The 20,706-nt window shown below is 51.2% G+C and overlaps 1 protein-coding gene across 2 annotated transcripts in view; it reads left to right on the top strand.

The window, feature by feature from the left end:
- LOC143959455 (pregnancy-specific beta-1-glycoprotein 4-like) overlaps positions 1-20,706 on the top strand; it is a 207,338-nt gene that overhangs the window by 68,850 nt on the left and 117,782 nt on the right. For both annotated transcript variants that reach the window (XM_077468106.1, XM_077468107.1), the window contains exon 2: positions 5,189-5,262. In XM_077468106.1, coding sequence (XP_077324232.1) covers positions 5,196-5,262 — 67 coding nt within the window. In that variant the 5' untranslated portion in view covers positions 5,189-5,195. The remainder of the gene's footprint in view (positions 1-5,188; positions 5,263-20,706) is intronic.

The raw sequence follows: 20,706 nt of genomic DNA, 5'->3' as shown, positions 1-20,706 counted from the left end.
CAAGGGCGGAGAGCACTGGGGGGAGTGGAGAGAACGGGGGGAGTGAAGAGCACTGGAGGGGGAAAGAACGGGGGGGAGGGGACTGGGGGGAGTGGAGAGCACTGGGGGGAGAACAGGGGGGAGTACTGGGGGAGTGGAGAGCACTGGGGGGAAGAACAGGGGGGGTGGAGAGCACTGGGGGGAAGAATGGGGGAGAGCACTGGATGGAGTGGGGAGCACTGGGGGAGGAGAACAGGGAGAGCACTGGGGGGAGTGGAGCGCACTGGGGGGGAGAACAGGGGGGAGCACTGGGGGAGGTGGAGCGCACTGGGGAACAGAGAACGGGGGAGAGCACTGGGGGGAGTGGAGAGCACTGGGGGGGAAGAACAGGGGGGAGAGCACTGGGGGGAAGAACAGGGGGGAGCACTGGAGGGAGTGGAGCGCACTGGGGGGGGGAACAGAGGGGAGAACAGGGGGAGAGCCCTGGGGGGAGAGGAGCACACTGAGGGGGGGAGAAAAGGGGGAGAGCGCTGAGGGGAGTGGAGCGCACTGCAGGAGGAGGGGAGCACTGGGGGGAGTGGAGCGTACTGAAAGGGGGGAGAACAGGGGAGAGAGCATGGGGGGTGGAGTGCAGAGAGCACTGGGGGGAGTGGAGTGCACTACGGGGGGAGGGGAGCACTGGAGGGAGTGGAGAGCACTGGGGAGGGAGAACAGGGGAGAGAGCACTGGGGGGAGCACGGAGGGGTGAAGAGCACAGGGGGGAGACCACTGGGGGGTGAAGAGCACTGAGGGGGAGCACACTGGGGGGGGGGGCGAAGAGCACTGGGGAGTAGCACGGGGGGTGAAGAGCACTGATGGGGAGTGGATAGCACTGGGATGGTGGCTAGAGAAGGATGGGGAGAACTGGAGAGCAGGTTGGGGAGGCAGAAAGAACAGGGGTGGAGAGAACTGGGGGACAGTAAAATAAGTTGTATAGGAGGATTAGCAGGGGGCTACATATAGAGGAAACAGGGGCGGACTGACAACTTATGGGGCCCCCGGGCAATAGAAGATCATGGGGCCCCCTGCGTCCCAAGCCACACCTGGACAGGGGGACATTTGGGGGGAGCACACAGGGGGACACTGGGAGGAGGACACAGGGAGACCCTGGGGGAAGGGGAAAGCACAGGGGGGACACTGTGGGGTTGGAGAGCACATGGGGGACACTGTGGGGGAGAAAGCACATAAAGGGACACTGGAGGGAGCACACAGGGAGACCCTGGGAAGAGGAGAGGGCACAGGGGGGCACTGGGGAGCAAACGGGGTCACTGGGGAGAGCACACAGAGGGACACTGCACTGTGGGGGGAGAGCATACAGGGAGACCCTGGGGAGGGGGAGAGGGCAAAGGGGGACACTGTGGGGGGTGGGGAGCGCACAGGAAGACACTGTGGGGGGTGGGGAGCACACAGGAAGACAGACACTGTGGGGAGTGGGTAGCACACAGGGGGACACTGTGGGGGGTGGGGAGGGCACAGGGGGACACTGCAGGGGGGGAAGAGGGCACAGGAGGACACTGTAGGGGGGGAGAGGCCACAGGAGAACACTGTAGGGGGAAGAGGGCACAGGGGGACACTGTAGGGGGGAAGAGGGCACAGGGGGACACTGTAGGGGGGAAGAGGGCACAGGGGGGCACCTTGGGGGGTGGGGAGCACACAGGAAGACACCGTGGGGGGTGGGGAGCACACAGGAAGACACCGTGGGGGGTGGGGAGCACACAGGAAGACACCGTGGGGGGTGGGGAACACACAGGAAGACACCGTGGGGGGGTGGGGAACACACAGGAAGACACTGTGGGGGTGTGGAACACACAGGAAGACACCGTGGGGGGTGGGGAGCACACAGGAAGACACCGTGGGGGGTGGGGAACACACAGGAAGACACCGTGGGGGGTGGGGAACACACAGGAAGACACCGTGGGGGGTGGGGAGCACACAGGAAGACACTGTGGGGGTGGGGAGCACACAGGAAGACACTGTAGGGGGTGGGGAGCACACAGGAAGACAGACACTGTGGGGAGTGGGGAGCACACAGGGGGACACTGTGAGGAGTGGGGAGGGCACAGGGGGACACTGCAGGGGGGTAAGAGGGCACAGGAGGACACTGTAGGGGGGGAGAGGCCACAGGAGGACACTGTAGGGGGGAAGAGGGCACAGGGGGACACTGTAGGGGGGAAGAGGGCACAGGGGGGCACCGTGGGGGGTGGGGAGCACACAGGAAGACACCGTGGGGGGTGGGGAGCACACAGGAAGACACTGTGGGGGGGTGGGGAACACACAGGAAGACACCGTGGGGGGTGGGGAACACACAGGAAGACACCGTGGGGGGTGGGGAACACACAGGAAGACACTGTGGGGGTGTGGAACACACAGGAAGACACCGTGGGGGGTGGGGAACACACAGGAAGACACTGTGGGGGTGTGGAACACACAGGAAGACACCGTGGGGGGGAGCACACAGGGGAACACTGGGGGGAGCACACAGGGAGACCCTGAGGGGGTGGGGAGCACATAGGGGGACACCGTGGGGGGTGGGTAGCACACAGGAAGACACTGTGGGGGGTGGGGAGCACACAGGAAGACACTGTGGGGGGTGGAGAGCACACAGGAAGACACTGTGGGGGTGGGGAGCACACAGGAAGACACTGTGGGGGGTGGAGAGCACACAGGAAGACTCTGTGGTGGGTGGGGAGCACACAGGAAGACACTGTGGGGGGTGGGGAGCACACAGGAGGACACTGTGGGGGGAGCACACAGGAGGACACTGTGGGGGGAGCACACAGGGGAACACTGGGGGAGCACAGTGGGACACTTTGGGGGGGAGAGCACACAGGGGAACACTGGGGGGAGCACATAGTGGGACACTGCGGGGGGGAGCACACAGGGAACACTGGGGGGAGCACACAGGGGAACACTGGGGGGGACACGGGGGACCCTGTAGGAGGAGCACACACAGGGGGACACTGGGGGGGATTACACAGGGGGGACACACAGGGGAACACTGGGGGGGACACAGGGGAATACTGGGGAGGGGGACACAAGGGAATACTGGGGAGGGGACACACAGGGGGATACTGGGGAGGGGACACACAGGGGGACACTGGAGAGGGGACACACAGGGGGACACACAGGGGGACACTGGGGAGGGGACACACACAGGGGAATACTGGGGGGACACTGGGGAGGGGACACACAAGGGGACACTGGGGGGACACATAGGGGACACAGGGGGGACACACACGTGGACATTGGGGGGGACACATTTGGACACTGGGGAGGGGGACACACAGGGCAACACTGTGGGGGGAGAGCATACAGGGGGTTAGTGTGGAGAGGGGAGAGAGCACACTGAAGACTGGCCCGGGCTCCATACATCTGTACTGGTCACCCCCTCCCTCCAATAGCGGCCCTCCAGTAAAAAAAGTTTCACTCAGCCCGGTCATGCCTGTAATCAATACCGCTAACCACGCGCTTCTCCCCGCCGGCCCCTCCTCCCTTCTCGTCCGTCTTAGGTGATGTAGTGTACAGTGCAAGCACCGGCGATGGACGGGAGGGTAGGAGGAGCCGGCGGGGAGCAGCGCGCTGTTAGCAGTATTATTACAGCCGCTTCAAGGGGCCTCTCGTTGGGACGGCCACAGGCCCCTAATTGTTCCGGGCCCTCGGGCGGCGACCGAATGACCGATGGGTCAGTCCGCCCCTGAGAGGAAATAAGCTTTCTATATTCCTCTATGCAGCTGCTCAATACTTGATTCTCCTCCTCTCCCTAGAAAGCTCATTTCCTCTATATGCAGCCCCCCCCCCCCCACTGATCCTCCTATCCAGGCACACAGGGTGGGCTGTATGGAATGCATGTCATCCTCTTGATCACAGAGCTGGCTGTCTCTGTGTTCGCTTGGCGGCCGCTCTGTAACACGCCCCCCCCCCCCAGACCGGCTCATGTGATAGGCGGAGCGTTGATTCTATCTACTATCACACGAGCAGGTCTGGGGAGGGCGGGGCCTTGTTACAGAGCGGCTGACGAACACAGACCCAGCCAGCGCTGTGTGATCCATAGGAGCCAGCACAAATGCAGCCGCAACTAAAAGCGGCCCCAGGGCAGACGACCTACTGGGAAATATCCCGGTATCCCGGTAGGCCAGTCCGGCCCTGGTGGTGATCAGAGACACTGTAACTGGTGGATGTATCCAAATCTCAGAAAATGCCCCAAAAACTATATTAAAACAAAACAGATTGTACACTCCTACTGCCTCTCTCATATCTTGAGGACCTAAAACACCAGGATGGTACAAATAACCCCAAATTATCAATTTTTGGAAAGTAGACAGTCCAAGGTATTTAGTAAGAGGCATGGCAAATTTTTGAAGTTGTCATTTTTTTTTCACAATTTAAAAAAAAAAAAAAGTTTTTTTTCATAAAGTTGCCATTTTAACACATTCTTTTTCACACATGGCATAGGCATACTCATATTTACACCCCAAAACACATTCTGCTATGCCTACTGAATATCAGGATATCACATATGTGAGAATTTTTCACAGCCTGGCCACATAGAGGGACCCAAAATCCAAGGAGCACCTTCACCCGTTCTGGGGCATAAATGACACATCACATTTTCTGACCACCTATCACATTTTTGGAGGCTCTGGAGCACCAGGACAGTGGAAACACCCACAAAATTACCACATTTTGGAGATTAAACACCCATAGGTATATTTAAAGAGACACGGTGAGGCCTTTGAAAACCTCATATTATTGCCACAAGATTTAAAAAATGCAGAAAGTAAATGAAAATGTATTTTTACATAAAGTTGTCAATTTAATAGAATATTTCTCACACATAGCATGGACATACGAATGATCACACCACAAAACACATTCTACTACACCTCCCGAGTATAGAGATACCACGTGTGAGAATTTTTCAGTGTCTGGGTGGATTATATACCGGACATTGTATCTTGTGTATCAAACATATGAAACAAATGTGTCAAAACCAATGTATGGAAATAGTCGCCTCTTTACAAGTGGTCAGGCAATATAACTTAGTATAGCGCCACCTATAGAAGTCCCAGGTCATTGATGGCGAGTTCCCATGCAGTCTATAATTATGTGAAATGAGAAAATGCCAAGTCATCTTCCTTAATTTCTCTGTAATTTCTCTTTTCTCACACAGACCCAATATGATGACCACAGCAATGTGCCCCCTCTGTGTCCTCCTCCTGTGGGCTCTTCTATGTCCAGGCAGAGGTATGTAAGAACATTATATAGAGGTGATAATACAGTATTATTATCAGACATGCTGCATATCATAGATACCCCGACTGCAGCAATGTGTCCCCTCCATGTCCTCCTCCTCCTGTGGGCTCGTCTCTTTCCAGGATGAGGTATTTAAGAACATTATATAGAGGTGATAATACAGTATTATTATCAGAGTACATATCTTAGGTACCCTGACTACAGCAATGTGTCCCCTCCGTGTTCTCCTCCAGTGGGCTCTTCTCTGTTCAGGCAGAGGTACAGTGCCCTGAAAAAGTATTCATACCCCTTGATATTTCCCACATGTTGTCATGTTACAACCAAAAAGTATAAATGTATTTTTTTATGTGATAGACAAACACAAAGTGACACATAATTGTAAAGTGGAAGGAAAATGATAAATGATACAAATACATATGTGATAAGTGTGGGGGGCATTTGTATGGCGCCCCCCCCCGGAGTCAATACTTTGTAGGACCCCCTTTCTCTGCATTTACAGCTACAAGCTCTCCTTCTACCTCTGACCATGACAGGCATGGGCCACTGGATCACTGCACAAGAGCCCCGAGCCACTAGGGGGCCCCATCAGGATTGCCAGCCTCAGTAAAACCAGGGACAGTATGTAAAAATCTGTGTTTTTTTTTTTTTTTACATCTGTCTCTGAAATGTCCCTCACCGACATCCTTTTGGTCTAAAAATCCTGAGATTATAGCTGCCCCACCTCTCCAGTACCTTCTCAGCCAATAGAAACATGTCTGTGTATACTGTGTGTTTACATGTATGTGTATATTGTGTGATTGTATACTGTGTGTATATACTGTGTGGCCCCATAACCTCGGATTGCCCGGGGGTCCCATAATCTCCTATTGCCCGGGGGCCCCATGAGTTGTCAGTCCACCCCTGATGACAGGTTCTCCGGCCGGCAGAACTGTCACTTCTGGTTGGACTGCAAGCCGCAGTCCCAACCCTGCGCTGCTCTCTTGCTTCTGGATAGGCCCTCACATAGCCTAGCAACCAGACGCCCCCAGGATAGGCCCAATCTCCAGCCTAGCAACCCAGGGCATACGACACACATCCACCCTGACGGCAGTCTGGGTGGCACAGAACATAGATCACTGGACTCCACCCAAATATATAGGTTCTCCCAGCAGGCCAAGGGATTCAAGAAAACCCCTGCCCATTGGCTGAGATACCCCATATACTCATAACCTGACCTTGAGTTGTCCTTCTCAGATCTAGTACCACCAAGTGCCCGGCCACCTAGTGGTAGGAGAAAAAAGTACAACCAGGCCAAACTGAGGGAGAAATCAATGGATTCCTAACAATTAAATACAGTAGCTACTCCTGACAAGGAATTTAGTGAGGAGCTCCCTGATCAAACCCTCAGGGAGCTACACGTGCTTTTCAAAAACTCACTATACACTTTCAAGGATTGACTTGGCCCTAGGTAGAGAAGATATGTTAAGCTATATCAAGAATATTAAATATATCCCCAGAGGGTTTTCAGACCACTCGCCAGTGGTGTTAACAATATATGAAGGAGAAGATCATTATAAAGGGGAGTGGAATTTTTTTGAAGAAGGAGAGAGTGTAGGACATTTAGTGGCATTACTGGTAAAAAAACATATAAATCTACCATGGTTATTCCAGAAATTAGGACAAAATTAGGACAAGAGAAGGAAGGGTTACCGCATATACACCTGAAATTATAGACAAATTCAAAGAATATTACAGAACATTGTATAGTACTTAGTCCCAAGCAGTGGAGGGGGAGATGTGGAGTTTCTTTCAGGGTTTGGAGATTCCACACCTCACCGATGAGGACAGGGAGATGTTGGATGCCCTCATAGTTTTGGAGGAACTACAACAGATAGTAGTAGCACTGGCGAACCACGAGGCTTCAGGGCCAGACACTTTGCCAGTCAGTTGATCGACTGACCTTCATCAAGATGAATCAGTCTTGGATCACCCACAGCTACCAATCACCTGAAGCTGATGTAGCCAAATATTTTTTTTTTTAAATATTACATCCCTTCAAGACTGCCTATGCTGATGCTGAGTGACTGTCCTGTTATGTTGATTGTCTATCCTCTTCCTCCTCCGCTGATATGTTGGAAGAACATTTCTGGTTTTGGGTGATGCCATCAGCCCAATTTTTCTGCCCCTGTTTAACAGGGGCATTTAATTACAATTTTTGATGCAATGCTTTGCAGCAGGGCTAATTCCTGCACTACAACTAGAGTATATGGGAGAGGTTGCAGTGTGGTGGCACCAGCACCAGTGCCTAAGGCCCAATTTTTCTGCCCCTGTTTAACAGGGGCGTTTAATTACAATTTTTGATGCAATGCTTTGCAGCAGGGCTAATTCCTGCAATAAAACTAGAGTATATGGGAGAGGTTGCAGTGTGGTGGCACCAGTGCCTAAGGCCCAATTTTTTGTCCCTATACTGATAAAAGACTGCTGCAGAATAGGGCGGCACTCAACAGTAGTGCACCTCAACCCTATATATTGTGGACCTATACCAGTCCTTAAGGATTAGCAGACTGTACCTCACTCAACCCTATATATTCTTTTACGCTATACCTTACCTGTCCTTATAAGGACCTTTGTGGAACTAGTAGGTTTTGATTAGCAGACTGTACCTCACTCAACCCTATATACTCTAGTAAGGTATACCTTACCAGTCCTTATAGGGACCTTTGTGGAACTAGTAGGTTGTGATTAGCAGACTGTACCTCAGTCCCTATACTGATAAAGGACTGCTGCAGAATAGGGCAGCAGTCAGCAGTAGTGCACCTCAACCCTATATATTGTGGACCTATACCAGTCCTTAAGGATTAGCAGACTGTACCTCACTCAACCCTATATACTCTAGTACGCTATACCTTACCAGTCCTTGGAAGGACCTTTGTGGAACTAGTAGGTTGTGATTAGCAGACTGTACCTCAGTCCCTATACTGATAAAGGACTTCTGCAGAATAGGGTGGCAGTCAGCAGTAGTGCACCTCAACCCTATATATTGTGGACCTATAGAAGTCCTTAAGGATTAGCAGACTGTACCTCACTCAACCCTATATACTCTAGTACGCTATACCTTACCAGTCCTTAGAAGGACCTTTGTGGAACTAGTAGGTTGTGATTAGCAGACTGTACCTCACTCAACCCTATATTTTCTAGTATGCTATACCTTACCAGTCCTTAGAAGGACCTTTGTGGAACTAGTAGGTTGTGATTAGCAGACTGTACCTCAGTCCCTATACTGATAAAGGACTTCTGCAGAATAGGGTGGCAGTCAGCAGTAGTGCACCTCAACCCTATATATTGTGGACCTATAGAAGTCCTTAAGGATTAGCAGACTGTACCTCACTCAACCCTATATACTCTAGTACGCTATACCTTACCAGTCCTTAGAAGGACCTTTGTGGAACTAGTAGGTTGTGATTAGCAGACTGTACCTCACTCAACCCTATATTTTCTAGTATGCTATACCTTACCAGTCCTTAGAAGGACCTTTGTGGAACTAGTAGGTTGTGATTAGCAGACTGTACCTCAGTCCCTATACTGATAAAGGACTGCTGCAGAATAGGGCAGCAGTCAGCAGTAGTGCACCTCAACCCTATATATTGTGGACCTATACCAGTCCTTAAGGATTAGCAGACTGTACCTCACTCAACCCTATATACTCTAGTAGGCTATACCTTACCAGTCCTTAGAAGGAACTTTGTGGAACTAGTAGGTTGTGATTAGCAGACTGTACCTCAGTCCCTATACTGATAAAGGACTGCTTCAGAATAGGGCGGCAGTCAGCAGTAGTGCACCTCAACCCTATATATTGTGGATCTATACCAGTCCTTAAGGATTAGCAGACTGTACCTCACTCAACCCTATATACTCTAGTATGCTATACCTTACCAGTCCTTAGAAAGACCTTTGTGGAACTAGTAGGTTGTGATTAGCAGACTGTACCTCAGTCCCTATACTGATAAAGGACTGCTGCAGAATAGGGCAGCAGTCAGCAGTAGTGCACCTCAACCCTATATATTGTGGACCTATACCAGTCCTTAAGGATTAGCAGACTGTACCTCACTCAACCCTATATACTCTAGTACGCTATAAATTACCAGTCCTTAGAAGGACCTTTGTGGAACTAGTAGGTTGTGATTAGCAGACTGTACCACACTCAACCCTATATACTCTAGTACGCTATACCTTACCAGTCCTTATAAGGACCTTTGTGGAACTAGTAGGTTGTGATTAGCAGACTGTACCTCAGTCCCTATACTGATAAAGGGCTGCTGCAGAATAGGGCAGCAGTCAGCAGTAATGCACCTCATCCCTATATATTGTGGACCTATACCAGTCCATGAGGATTAGCAGACTGTACCTCACTCAACCCTATATACTCTAGTACGCTATACCTTACCAGTCCATAGAAGGACCTTTATGGAACTAGTAGGTTGTGATTAGCAGACTGTACCTCAGTCCCTATACTGATAAAGGACTGCTGAAGAATAGGGCAGCAGTCAGCAGTAGTGCACCTCAACCCTATATATTGTGGACCTATACCAGTCCTTAAGGATTAGCAGACTGTACCTCACTCAACCCTATATACTCTAGTACGCTATACCTTACCAGTCCTTAGAAGGACCTTTGTGGAACTAGTAGGTTGTGATTAGCAGACTGTACCTCACTCAACCCTATATACTCTAGTACGCTATACCTTACCAGTCCTTAGAAGGACCTTTGTGGAACTAGTAGGTTGTGATTAGCAGACTGTACCTCACTCAACCCTATATTCTCTAGTACGCTATACCTTACCAGTCCTTAGAAGGACCTTTGTGGAACTAGTAGGTTGTGATTAGCAGACTGTACCTCACTCAACCCTATATACTCTAGTACACTATACCTTACCAGTCCTTATAAGGACCTTTGTGGAACTAGTAGGTTGTGATTAGCAGACTGTACCTCAGTCCCTATACTGATAAAGGACTGCTGAAGAATAGGGCAGCAGTCAGCAGTAGTGCACCTCAACCCTATATATTGTGGACCTATACCAGTCCTTAAGGATTAGCAGACTGTACCTCACTCAACCCTATATGCTATACCTTACCAGTAGTGATGGACAAACTTTCGACGGGACGTTTCGCGAACGCGGACCGCGAACGCGGCCGATAGTTCGCGAACTGGAACGTTCACGGCAGGCCCCATTGACTTCAATGGGAGGCGAACTTCGCAAACCTACAGGTCAAATTTGCAGTCACAATAATAGCTGTGCAAACATAGTCCCACCACATGGCCAATGACATAATACATGTATGAGGTGAATCTGGGATCGACAACTACAAGCATTCTTTTTTTATATGGGAAATTGTTCTGACAATTCAGGACTGTGGAGCGCATGAAGGCAATGGAGGAGAGGGAAGTCAGGGTAGGCAAAGAGGGTGCAGGAGATGATCACCAGCAGCGTGACATACAGCAATGACACCTGCACCATGATAGAGTCATCTGACACCAGCACCATGATAAAGAGCGCTGACATCAGCAGCGTTACATAAAGCACTAACACCAGCACCATGATATACAGCACTGACAGCAGCACCGTGATAGAGAGCACTGACATCAGCAGTGTGACATACAGAAATGACACCTGCACCGTGATAGAGTGATCTGACAACAGCACCGTGATAGAGAGCACTGACATCAGTAGCGTGACATAAAGCACTAACACCAGCACCACGATATATAGCACTGACAGCAGCACCGTGATAGAGAGCACTGACATCAACAGCGTGACATAAAGCACTAACACCAGCACCGTGATATACAGCACTGACAGCAGCACCGTGATAGAGAGTACTGACATCAGCACCGTGATATACAGCACTGACATCTGCACCGTAAGCAGCCCCAGGAGGAAGTCAGCATAGCACAGGGATGGTGGGAGCCCCTCATAATGAACATAGCACAGGGATGGTGGTAGCCCCTCTTAATGAGCATAGCACAGGGATGGTGGGAGCTCCTCATAATAAGTAGCCCCAGGAGGATGTCAGCATAGCACAGGGATGGTGGGAGCCCCTCATAATAAGCAGCCCCAGGAGGATGTCAGCATAGCACAGGGATGGTGGGAGCCCCTCATAATAAGCAGCCCCAGGAGGAAGTCAGCACAGCACAGGGATGGTGGGAGCCCCTCATAATAAGCAGCCCCAGGAGGAAGTCAGCACAGCACAGGGATGGTGGGAGCCCCTCATAATGAGCATAGCACAGGGATGGTGGGAGCACCTCAAAATATGCACAGCAGAGGTACAGCCCCAGGAGGATGTCAGCACAGCACAGGGATGGTGGGAGCCCCTCATAATAAGCAGCCCCAGTAGAAATATGACACCGCTCAACCTCTTCAAAGAGGAGGGTACGGGCATATAGTACGGTGTGCTTTTTTTGGACAAGGAAGTGAGCCAAATGAAGAAAGAAGGTCTCTGTGCTCGATTAAAAAAAATTTTTATAGACATATACATGGTCTACTGGTCACATGTGTTGAATTCCTCCGAGATCCATGCCTCATTCATTTTTAGAAATGTGAGGTAGTTAACACTGTCGTGAGCTAGGCGAGTACGCTTATCGGTCACAATCCCCCCTGCTGCGCTGAACGTCCTTTCGGACAGGACACTGGATGAGGGGTAAGCCAACAGTTAGATTGCAAATTGGGCAAGCTCTGGCCAGAGGTCAAGCCTGCCCACCCAGTAGTCCAGGGGTTCATCGCTTCCACATCGGCCGTTAACCCGATGTAGTCGGACGGTCTAGGCGTTCCCTGATGCTGGATCCGGATGACACCTGTCGATGGGTCGGCTGAAAGAATGACCTCATGTCCGAAGTCACCAACACATCTTCAAACCGGCCTCTTCTTGCAGGCGCTGTTGGATTGGTACCCGCAACTCCTTCTCTGGGAGTGGGAAATGCTCCTCTGCCAGCGCACGCAAAGGCAGAATGCAGCATTTCTCAAAGCAAGGCCTGGAAGTGCTGCATTCTGACAGCCCTCTGTGACGGCGGTAACATTTCCGCCATTTAGTGTTTGTACCGGGGGGTCTAAGTATGTTGCCACCCAGTACTGGTCCTTGACCCTTATGCTTTTTATACGGGGGTCCCTATTAAAAGACTGGAGCATGAAGGCCCCTATTTGCATTAAAGTGGAAGCGGTGTTGTGGCCTGGCTCCTGCTCATCATCCAGGATATTGTCGTCCTCTTCATTCTCCTCTCCCCATCCACACACAACAACAGTGGTCCCAGAAAGGTTTAAAGCATGCTCTTCTTGCTCCTCCTCATCCGCCCCGGGACCATCCTCCTCTGACTCCTCTTCAGACTCCTGTTGTTGACTTGTCTCAGATAGAGTAGCCCCCCCGGGAATTCATCCAGCATTGCGACTTTCTCATCTTCCCGCTCCTGCTCCTCCACAGCTTGATCAATGACACGACGCAATGCACGCTCCATAAAGAAGGCATAAGGTACCATGTCACTGATGGCGCCATGGCTGCGACTGACCAGTTTGGTGATCTCCTCAAATGGGCACAGAAGTCTGCATGCGTCGCACATGAGCAGCCACTGGCGCGGTGAAAAAAACCCAGCTCCCCAGAACCTGTTCTGACGCAGAGTTCATACAGGTAGACGTTAACTGCACGTTTCTGCTGGAGCAGCCTATCAAGCATATAGAAGGTTGAGTTCCATCGCGTCGGGCAATCGCAAATAAGACGTCTGACCGGCAGATTGTGTCGCCGCTGAATGTCAGCAAGACAAGCCATGGCCGTGTAAGATCTTCTGAAATGGGCTGAGATTTTCCTTGCCTGCCGCAAGATGTCCTGGACCCCAGGGTATTTGACAATGAATCGCTGCACGACCAAGTTTAAGACGTGTGCCATGCATGGCACGTGCGTGATTTTGCCCTGTTTCAATGCGCTAAGCAGATTGGCACCGTTGTCACACACCACTTTACCAACTGTCAAATTGAGCGGTGTTAGCCACTGATCTGCCTGTGAACGCAAAGCTGAAAGGAGTGCCGGGCCAGTGTGGCTCTTGGCTTCCAGGCACAACAGACGCAGCACGGCATGGCAACGTCTCACCTGGCATGTCGAATAGGTTCTGGGGAGCTTGGGCGGCGCAGCGGAAGAGACGCTAGCAGTGGAAAAGAAGGAGTCAGCCGAGGAGGAGAGGGAGGAGGATGGAGTAGGAGGAGGAGGAGAAGAAGAGTCAGGCCTGCATGCAATCCGTGGCGGTAAAACCAAATCTACACGGGTGCCACGGGTTACATGCTTGACGGTCGTCAGAAGGTTCACCCAGTGGGCAGTAAAAGTGATATACCTTCCCTGCCCATGTTTGCTAGACCACGTGTCTGTGGTCAGATGTATCTTGGCACCGACACTGTGTGCCAGAGATACATTCACTTGCCGCTGAACATGGCCATATAGCTCTGGGATGCCTTTCTCTGAGAAATACTTCCTTCCTGGGACCTTCTATTGTGGTGTTCCAATGGCCACAAATTTGTGAAAGGCCTCCGAGTCCACCAGTTTATATGGCAGTAGTTGGTGGGCTATGAGTTCTGACAAGCCAGCCGTCAACCGTTGGGCAAGAGGGTTATCCGGCGTCATAATTTTTTTCTGCTCGAACATTAGGCCCACGGAAGCCTGCCTTTTTGCAGAAAAACGTGAGCTTGGCGTGATGGAAGGTGGAGTGGAGGACAATTGTGAGGAAAGAAGAGAAGGAGAAGTAGAAGACGAGGCTGGACGTTGAGAGCCTGGAGTGTGTTTTGTGTTTTCCGTTGCTCCCACTCGGCTCGGTGATGGATGCTCATGTGCCTTCTTAAGGCGGTCGTCCCTAGGTGAGTGTTGGGCTTACCGCGACTAATGCGTTGACTGCAAAGATTGCAGATGGCAACGCTATTGTCAGCAGTGGACACGTTAAAAAAAGCCTACACTGCGGAGCCATGTGCCAGTGTCCTGGGAGCGCCAGATGTGACCGTACATGGTCGATGACTCGCTCCTGATACATTTGCAGTCTGCTTTGGCCCTCCTGTGCAATGTAAGTTATTCCTGCTTCTCCTCCCTATCTGCTGGTCCATATCTCCCTCTGAACTCCCCTCCTCTTCCTCTCTTGTGGGCACCCACGTGACATCACTAGACACCTCACCATCGACGTCACCTTCCCCACCGCTATAAGTAGAGATCTCGGAGTAGGCAGGAACACCGGGGACCAACCTCCTCCTTGGGCTGATCTGGGTACTGTCGTCAGACTGCTGAGTAGCTTTTGTTGCTACCTCCTCTTCCTGATCCAATACCAAGAGTGGCTGCGCATCAGAAATGTCTTGATATGGATCGGAAAATAATTCCTGTGACTCAAGCGGAAGGTATGTGGTGGTGGTGGTGTTGTTGGTGGTAGTGTCTTTGGGGGTGCACATAGCAGAGAGTGAAGAAGAGGGTGCAGATCGAGAGGATGAGGAGGGTGCAGAAGAGTAAGGCTGAGCGAGCCACTCAACCAAGTCTGGTGCATCCTTTAAAGTAATTGAACGCACCTTCTGCAACTTCCCACTTTGGCTCAAGCCTGTTGCTCCTGCCCTACCCCTACCACCCCTACGGAAGGGCCTGCCTCTTCCTCTGCCTGTCATTTTTTAAATGACCCTGTGACAAAACTCTTAGTCCCTATACCGATGAAGGACTGCAGCAGTATAGGGCAGCGGTCAGCAGTAGTGCACCTCAACCCTATGTATTGTGTCTTGACTATCCTTGTTGCCTGTGATCCTGACCTTTTGGCATGTACCCGACTATTCTTGTCTGCTTGTGGCCCGACCTTGGCCTTGTCCCTCACCATCCCTATCCTCCTGTGGCCTACTGTGGGTGTGAGCTGGGGGACCCTGGGGGTCGCGACCTGGAGCCAATTGCAGCCAAGTCCATCCTCACCATTGGAGACTCTGGTGAAAACCCGCTGGCTCTTAGACTCCGCGCCCCAGGGAATCTTACACTCTAACCCCAGTGGGATTTGTCCCCCATCTGCAGCTGTCTGCCGTAGGGTCCACAACCTTGCGGTGCACTCCTGATCCCTACGGTGTGCACCTGTCACCTCGCCTCAAGGTGACCTGACACCTTTGTGGAACAAGTAGGTTGTGTGTGAGTGATTAGCAGACTGTACGTCAGTCCCTATACCGATGAAGGACTGCTGCAGTATAGGGCAGCGGTCAACAGTAGTGCACCTCAACTCTATGTACTGTGGACCTATACCAGTCCTTATAGAATAGCAGACTGTACCTCACTCAACCCTATGTACTGTAGTACCCTATACCTTACCAGTCCTTATAAGGACCTTTGTGGAACAAGTAGGTTGTGTGTGACTGATTAGCAGACTGTACGTCAGTCCCTATGCCGATGAAGGACTGCTGCAGTATAGGGCAGCGGTCAGCAGTAGTGCACCTCAACCCTATGTATTGTGGACCTATACCAGTCCTTATAGAATGGCAGACTGTACCTCACTCAACCCTATGTACTGTAGCACCCTAGACAGACCAAGTTACCAGTCCTTATAAGGACCTTTGTGGAACAAGTAGGTTGTGTGTGAGTGATTAGCAGACTGTATGTCAGTCCCTATACCGATGAAGGACTGCTACAGTATAGGGCAGCGGTTAGCAGTAGTGCACCTCAACCCTATGTATTGTGGACCTATACCAGTCCTTATAGAATAGCAGACTGTACCTCACTCAACCCTATGTACTGTAGTACCCTATACCTTACCAGTCCTTATAAGGACCTTTGTGGAACAAGTAGGTTGTGTGACTGATTAGCAGACTGTACGTCAGTCCCTATACCGATGAAGGACTGCTGCAGTATAGGGCAGCGGTCAGCAGTAGTGCACCTCAACCCTATGTATTGTGGACCTATACCAGTCCTTATAGAATGGCAGACTGTACCTCACTCAACCCTATGTACTGTAGCACCCTAGACAGACCAAGTTACCAGTCCTTATGCCATGGTTATGCAGTGATCTTCCTGTGTTTGTTTACCTTCCCTCATGTCTTCAGACTAAGAGTTCAGCCACTTCCACCTGGTGGTTTTTATAACCTCTCCTCTAAACATGGCTCCACCCCAGGCTCTATCAGGGAGCCCTATATTAACCTGTGCACTGCAGGCCACCAGCGCTGATCAACCATTGTGTATTCCTTTGTGTGTTAGCTTCCTGTTTCCTGCCGTGTGCTCTGCTACTGTTTTCCATTAGCGACTTTGGCGTGTCTTGACTATCCTTGTTGCCTGTGATCTTGACCTTTTGGCGTGTACCCGACTATTCTTGTCTGCTTGTGGCCCCGACCTTGGCCTTGTCCCTCACCATCCCTATCCTCCTGTGGCCTACTGTGGGTGTGAGTTGGGGAACCCTCTGGGTCGCGACCTGGAGCCAGTTGCAGCCAAGTCTATCCTCACCACTGGAGGCTCTGGTGAACACTTGCTGGCTCTTAGACTCCGCGCCCCAGGGAATCTTACGCTCTAACCCCAGTGGGATCTGTCCCCCATCTGCAGCAGTCTGCCGTAGGGTCCACAACCTTGCGGTGCACTCCTGATCCCTACCTGTCACCTCGCCTCAAGGTGACCTGACAGTTTGATCAGCCATGGACCCGGCTGACGTGCGCTTCCTGCAGATGATCCATTGCAGAGCTTAGTTCGGCGACTTGAGACCCAAGAATCACATCAGACCCAGGTGATGCGATTCCTTCAGGATTTGGCATCCCGTGTTGAACAGGTTCAGGCCTCATTAGGACCCCCGGTTCAACAACCTCAACCGCTATCTGCCGCTGCACCTATCGCATCAGTCGCAGCCACACATTCATTACAACTACCAGCTCCGGTCCGTTTCTCTGGGGACTCCAAGGCTTGCAGGGAGTTCCTTAGCCAGTGCACAATTCATTTTGAACTTCAGCCCCAAAACTTCCTGTCCGATCGGGAAAAGTCGCATATATCATATCCCTCCTGTCTGGCGAGGCGTTAGCCTGGGCCGCCCCTCTGTGGGAACTGAATGATCCAGTGGTTTCTATCCTGTCTGATTTCTTGAAACTTTTTCAGAATATCTTCGAGGAACCGGGTCGTGTCTCCTCAGCGGCTAGCGCTCTTTTACGTCTCCGTCAAGAGGCCGCTTCTGTGGGACAGTATGCTCTTCAGTTCCGTATTCTCACAGCTGAATTGAGCTGGAATAATGAGGCCCTAGTTGCAACCTTTTTACATGGCCTCTCTGATAGAGTGAAGGATGAATTAGCAGGAAGATCCCTTCCTGCAGATCTGGACAGTGTCATCACCTTGTGTAACCAGATCGATATTCGCTTTCAGGAGAGGGCCCTGGAAAAAAGACGCCAGCACTCCCCGTTCTTTAGGCAGCCTGAGTCCCCAGTCCCTTCTCTTCGATCCGAGGAGCACCCCCTGCCTGCCGAGGAACCTATGCAGTTGGGCTGGACTAAGTTATCTCCCGAAGAACGTGCTAGGCGCAGAACTCTGGGCCTATGCCTCTATTGTGGAGCCAAAGGTCATTTCTGTGGTACTTGTTCTCTCCGTCTGGAAAAACGCTCAGGGCTAATACATGTGGAAGGTGGAGTATTAGACCCTGAAATATCACCTTCACCTTCTCGTCTTCTCCTTTCTGTGTTGCTTCATGTCGGTGCTTCCTCTTGTTCGATCTCAGCATATCTGGATTCCGGAGCCACTGCCAATTTCATGGATTGGGAAACTGCATCCTCCATGAGACTTACCCTTTTGCCCCTTACAATACCATTGGTGGTCTTGGCGATTGATGGCACTGTTCTCCCAGGGGGCCCTATCCGCTTTCAGACTATTCCTGTTAAGATGTCAGTAGGGACACTCCACCAGGAGTGGATATCCTTCCTTGTCTTACCTAAGGCTTTATCTCCTATCATATTAGGTCTTCCTTGGTTACGGCTCCATTCTCCACACGTCGACTGGTCTGCTGGTCAGATCCTGGCTTGGGGTTCCTCCTGTTCCTCTTCCTGCTTACTCAAGGGTACCCGAAAGAGAAACTTCCTGTTACCACCATCCCAGTATCTTCTGCTATTCCCACTGTATATAGCGATCTCTGGGATGTGTCCTGCAATAGTCGGACTGATGCACTCTCTAGGTCATGTGATACTCTGGATGAAAGGCCCACCTATGAACCTGAGTCGATCATTCGCTCCAGTTTGCATGACCATTTACCTTTGTCTGTCCCTAATCTCCCTTGGATGCACAGCCAGGCTAACTTGTCTGCAAGTTCCACAGTTGCTATGCCCTGTGATGCGATAGTGATGGTCGCTACACTTGACAATACTATTCAGTCGACCTCTGCACCAGTTATGCCAGTCCCGCCCATGCCCAATGAGCTTCCTGCTTCTTGTTCAGCACCTTCGGTGACCTGGCCTCACCCTACTGCTACTATGTCCGTTCAAACCCGTTTAAGAGGTTCAATCCATCCTTTGGATAGAATACCTCATTCGGCCAGGAGGGGTTTTCAATCTTTTTATCAGGGTTCTCTGCATTCTGTTTGTGTTGCAGCTATCCAGCTTGACCCTTGTGACATATCACTTTCTAACCAACCTGACCTCAGGGATCCACTGACCTCTGCCCAGTCTGGTGGTCCTGTTATGGATGACCAGCTCATCTTTAAGGGTGTGGGGGACCCTGCTCAAACTCCTCATCTTCTCATGCCCTTACCCATTCCTAAAAAGCCTTTAGTCCTCAAGTCCTCTCGTCCTCTCCCTACCTCTGTTTCGGTCTCTGAGGATAATCTAAAATACGAGGTTAGTCAAGTTTTGGATTCACGGCTCCGTAAAGGCATTCTTCAGTACCTCGTACTTTGGAAAGGGTTGGGTCCTGAGGAGAGGTCTTGGATCACTGCATCTGAGGTCTTTGCTCCCTGTCTGTTAAGGAGGTTCCGTCTGGAGTTTCCCTTTAAGCCTGGACCCAGGCAGGGGGGGGGGAGGCCTCGTAAGAGGGAGGGTACTGTCATGGTTATGCAGTGATCTTCCTGTGTTTGTTTACCTTCCCTCATGTCTTCAGACTAAGAGGTCAGCCACTTCCACCTGGTGGTTTTTATAACCTCTCCTCTAAGCATGGCTCCACCCCAGGCTCTATCAGGGAGCCCTATATTAACCTGTGCACTGCAGGCCACCAGCGCTGTTCAACCATTGTGTATTCCTTTGTGTGTTAGCTTCCTGTTTCCTGCCGTGTGCTCTGCTACTGTTTTCCGTTACCGACTTTGGCGTGTCTTGACTATCCTTGTTGCCTGTGATCCTGAAATTTGGGGTGTACCCGACTATTCTTGTCTGCTTGTGGCCCCGACCTTGGCCTTGTCCCTCACCATCCCTATCCTCCTGTGGCCTACTGTGGGTGTGAGCTGGGGGACCCTGGGGGTCGCGACCTGGAGCCAGTTGCAGCCAAGTCCATCCTCACCACTGGAGGCTCTGGTGAACACCTGCTGGCTCTTAGACTCCGTGCCCCAGGGAATCTTACACTCTAACCCCAGTGGGATTTGTCCCCCGTCTGCAGCAGTCTGCCGTAGGGTCCACAACCTTGCGGTGCACTCCTGATCCCTACGGTGTGCACCTGTCACCTCGCCTCAAGGTGACCTGACACCTTATAAGGACCTTTGTGGAACAAGTAGGTTGTGTGTGAGTGATTAGCAGACTGTACATCAGTCCCTATACCGATGAAGGACTGCTGCAGTATAGGGCAGCGGTCAGCAGTAGTGCACCTCAACCCTATGTACTGTGGACCTATACCAGTCCTTATAGAATGGCAGACTGTACCTCACTCGAAACTATGTACTATAGCACCCTACACCAGGTTATTACCAGTCCTTATAAGGAGCTTTGTGGAACAAGTAGGTTGTGAATGATTAGCAGACTGCAGCAGATGGGCAGCAGTCAAGTATAATATTCTTTCTATATTTGGAAGAAAGAATATTATACGTGTACAAGCCTATTACCGTACCACTGATACCAGTCCTGAAAAGAACCTTTGTGGACCTAATATAGTAACAGCTACTGATTAAACTGACCCTCACTGCCTCACACACTGCTTCCTGCCTGTCCCTATATAAACTGACAAAACAGAGGCTACTGGAACAATAACTGGAATAGCACTTTTGTGGACCTGATAGTAACAGCTAATGACTAAACTGACTGTCCCTACAGCAGACACACCATCCTGTCCCTTTCTCTAAACTGACAAAAGACACTCAGGCTGCTGCAACAATCAGTAGCACAGCAAACCTATATACACCTAACACCTATACCAGTCCTGAAAAGAACTTTTGTGTACCAAATAGCTAGCGATTTGGGTCACTGCAATCTCTCCCTTATCCACACAGAAACCTTTCCCTATAGTGACAGAAGAAAGAATGTAAAATGGCCGCCAGATCGGGTCTATTTATAAG

The sequence above is a fragment of the Lithobates pipiens genome, unplaced genomic scaffold, assembly GCF_037356315.1.
Source record: "Lithobates pipiens isolate NorthernLeopardFrog02 unplaced genomic scaffold, aLitPip1_a1.2 Scaffold_76, whole genome shotgun sequence".
Lineage (NCBI taxonomy): Eukaryota > Metazoa > Chordata > Amphibia > Anura > Ranidae > Lithobates > Lithobates pipiens.
The sequence above is the reverse complement of the archived record's forward strand: the minus strand, read 5'-3'. Positions and strand labels throughout refer to the sequence as shown.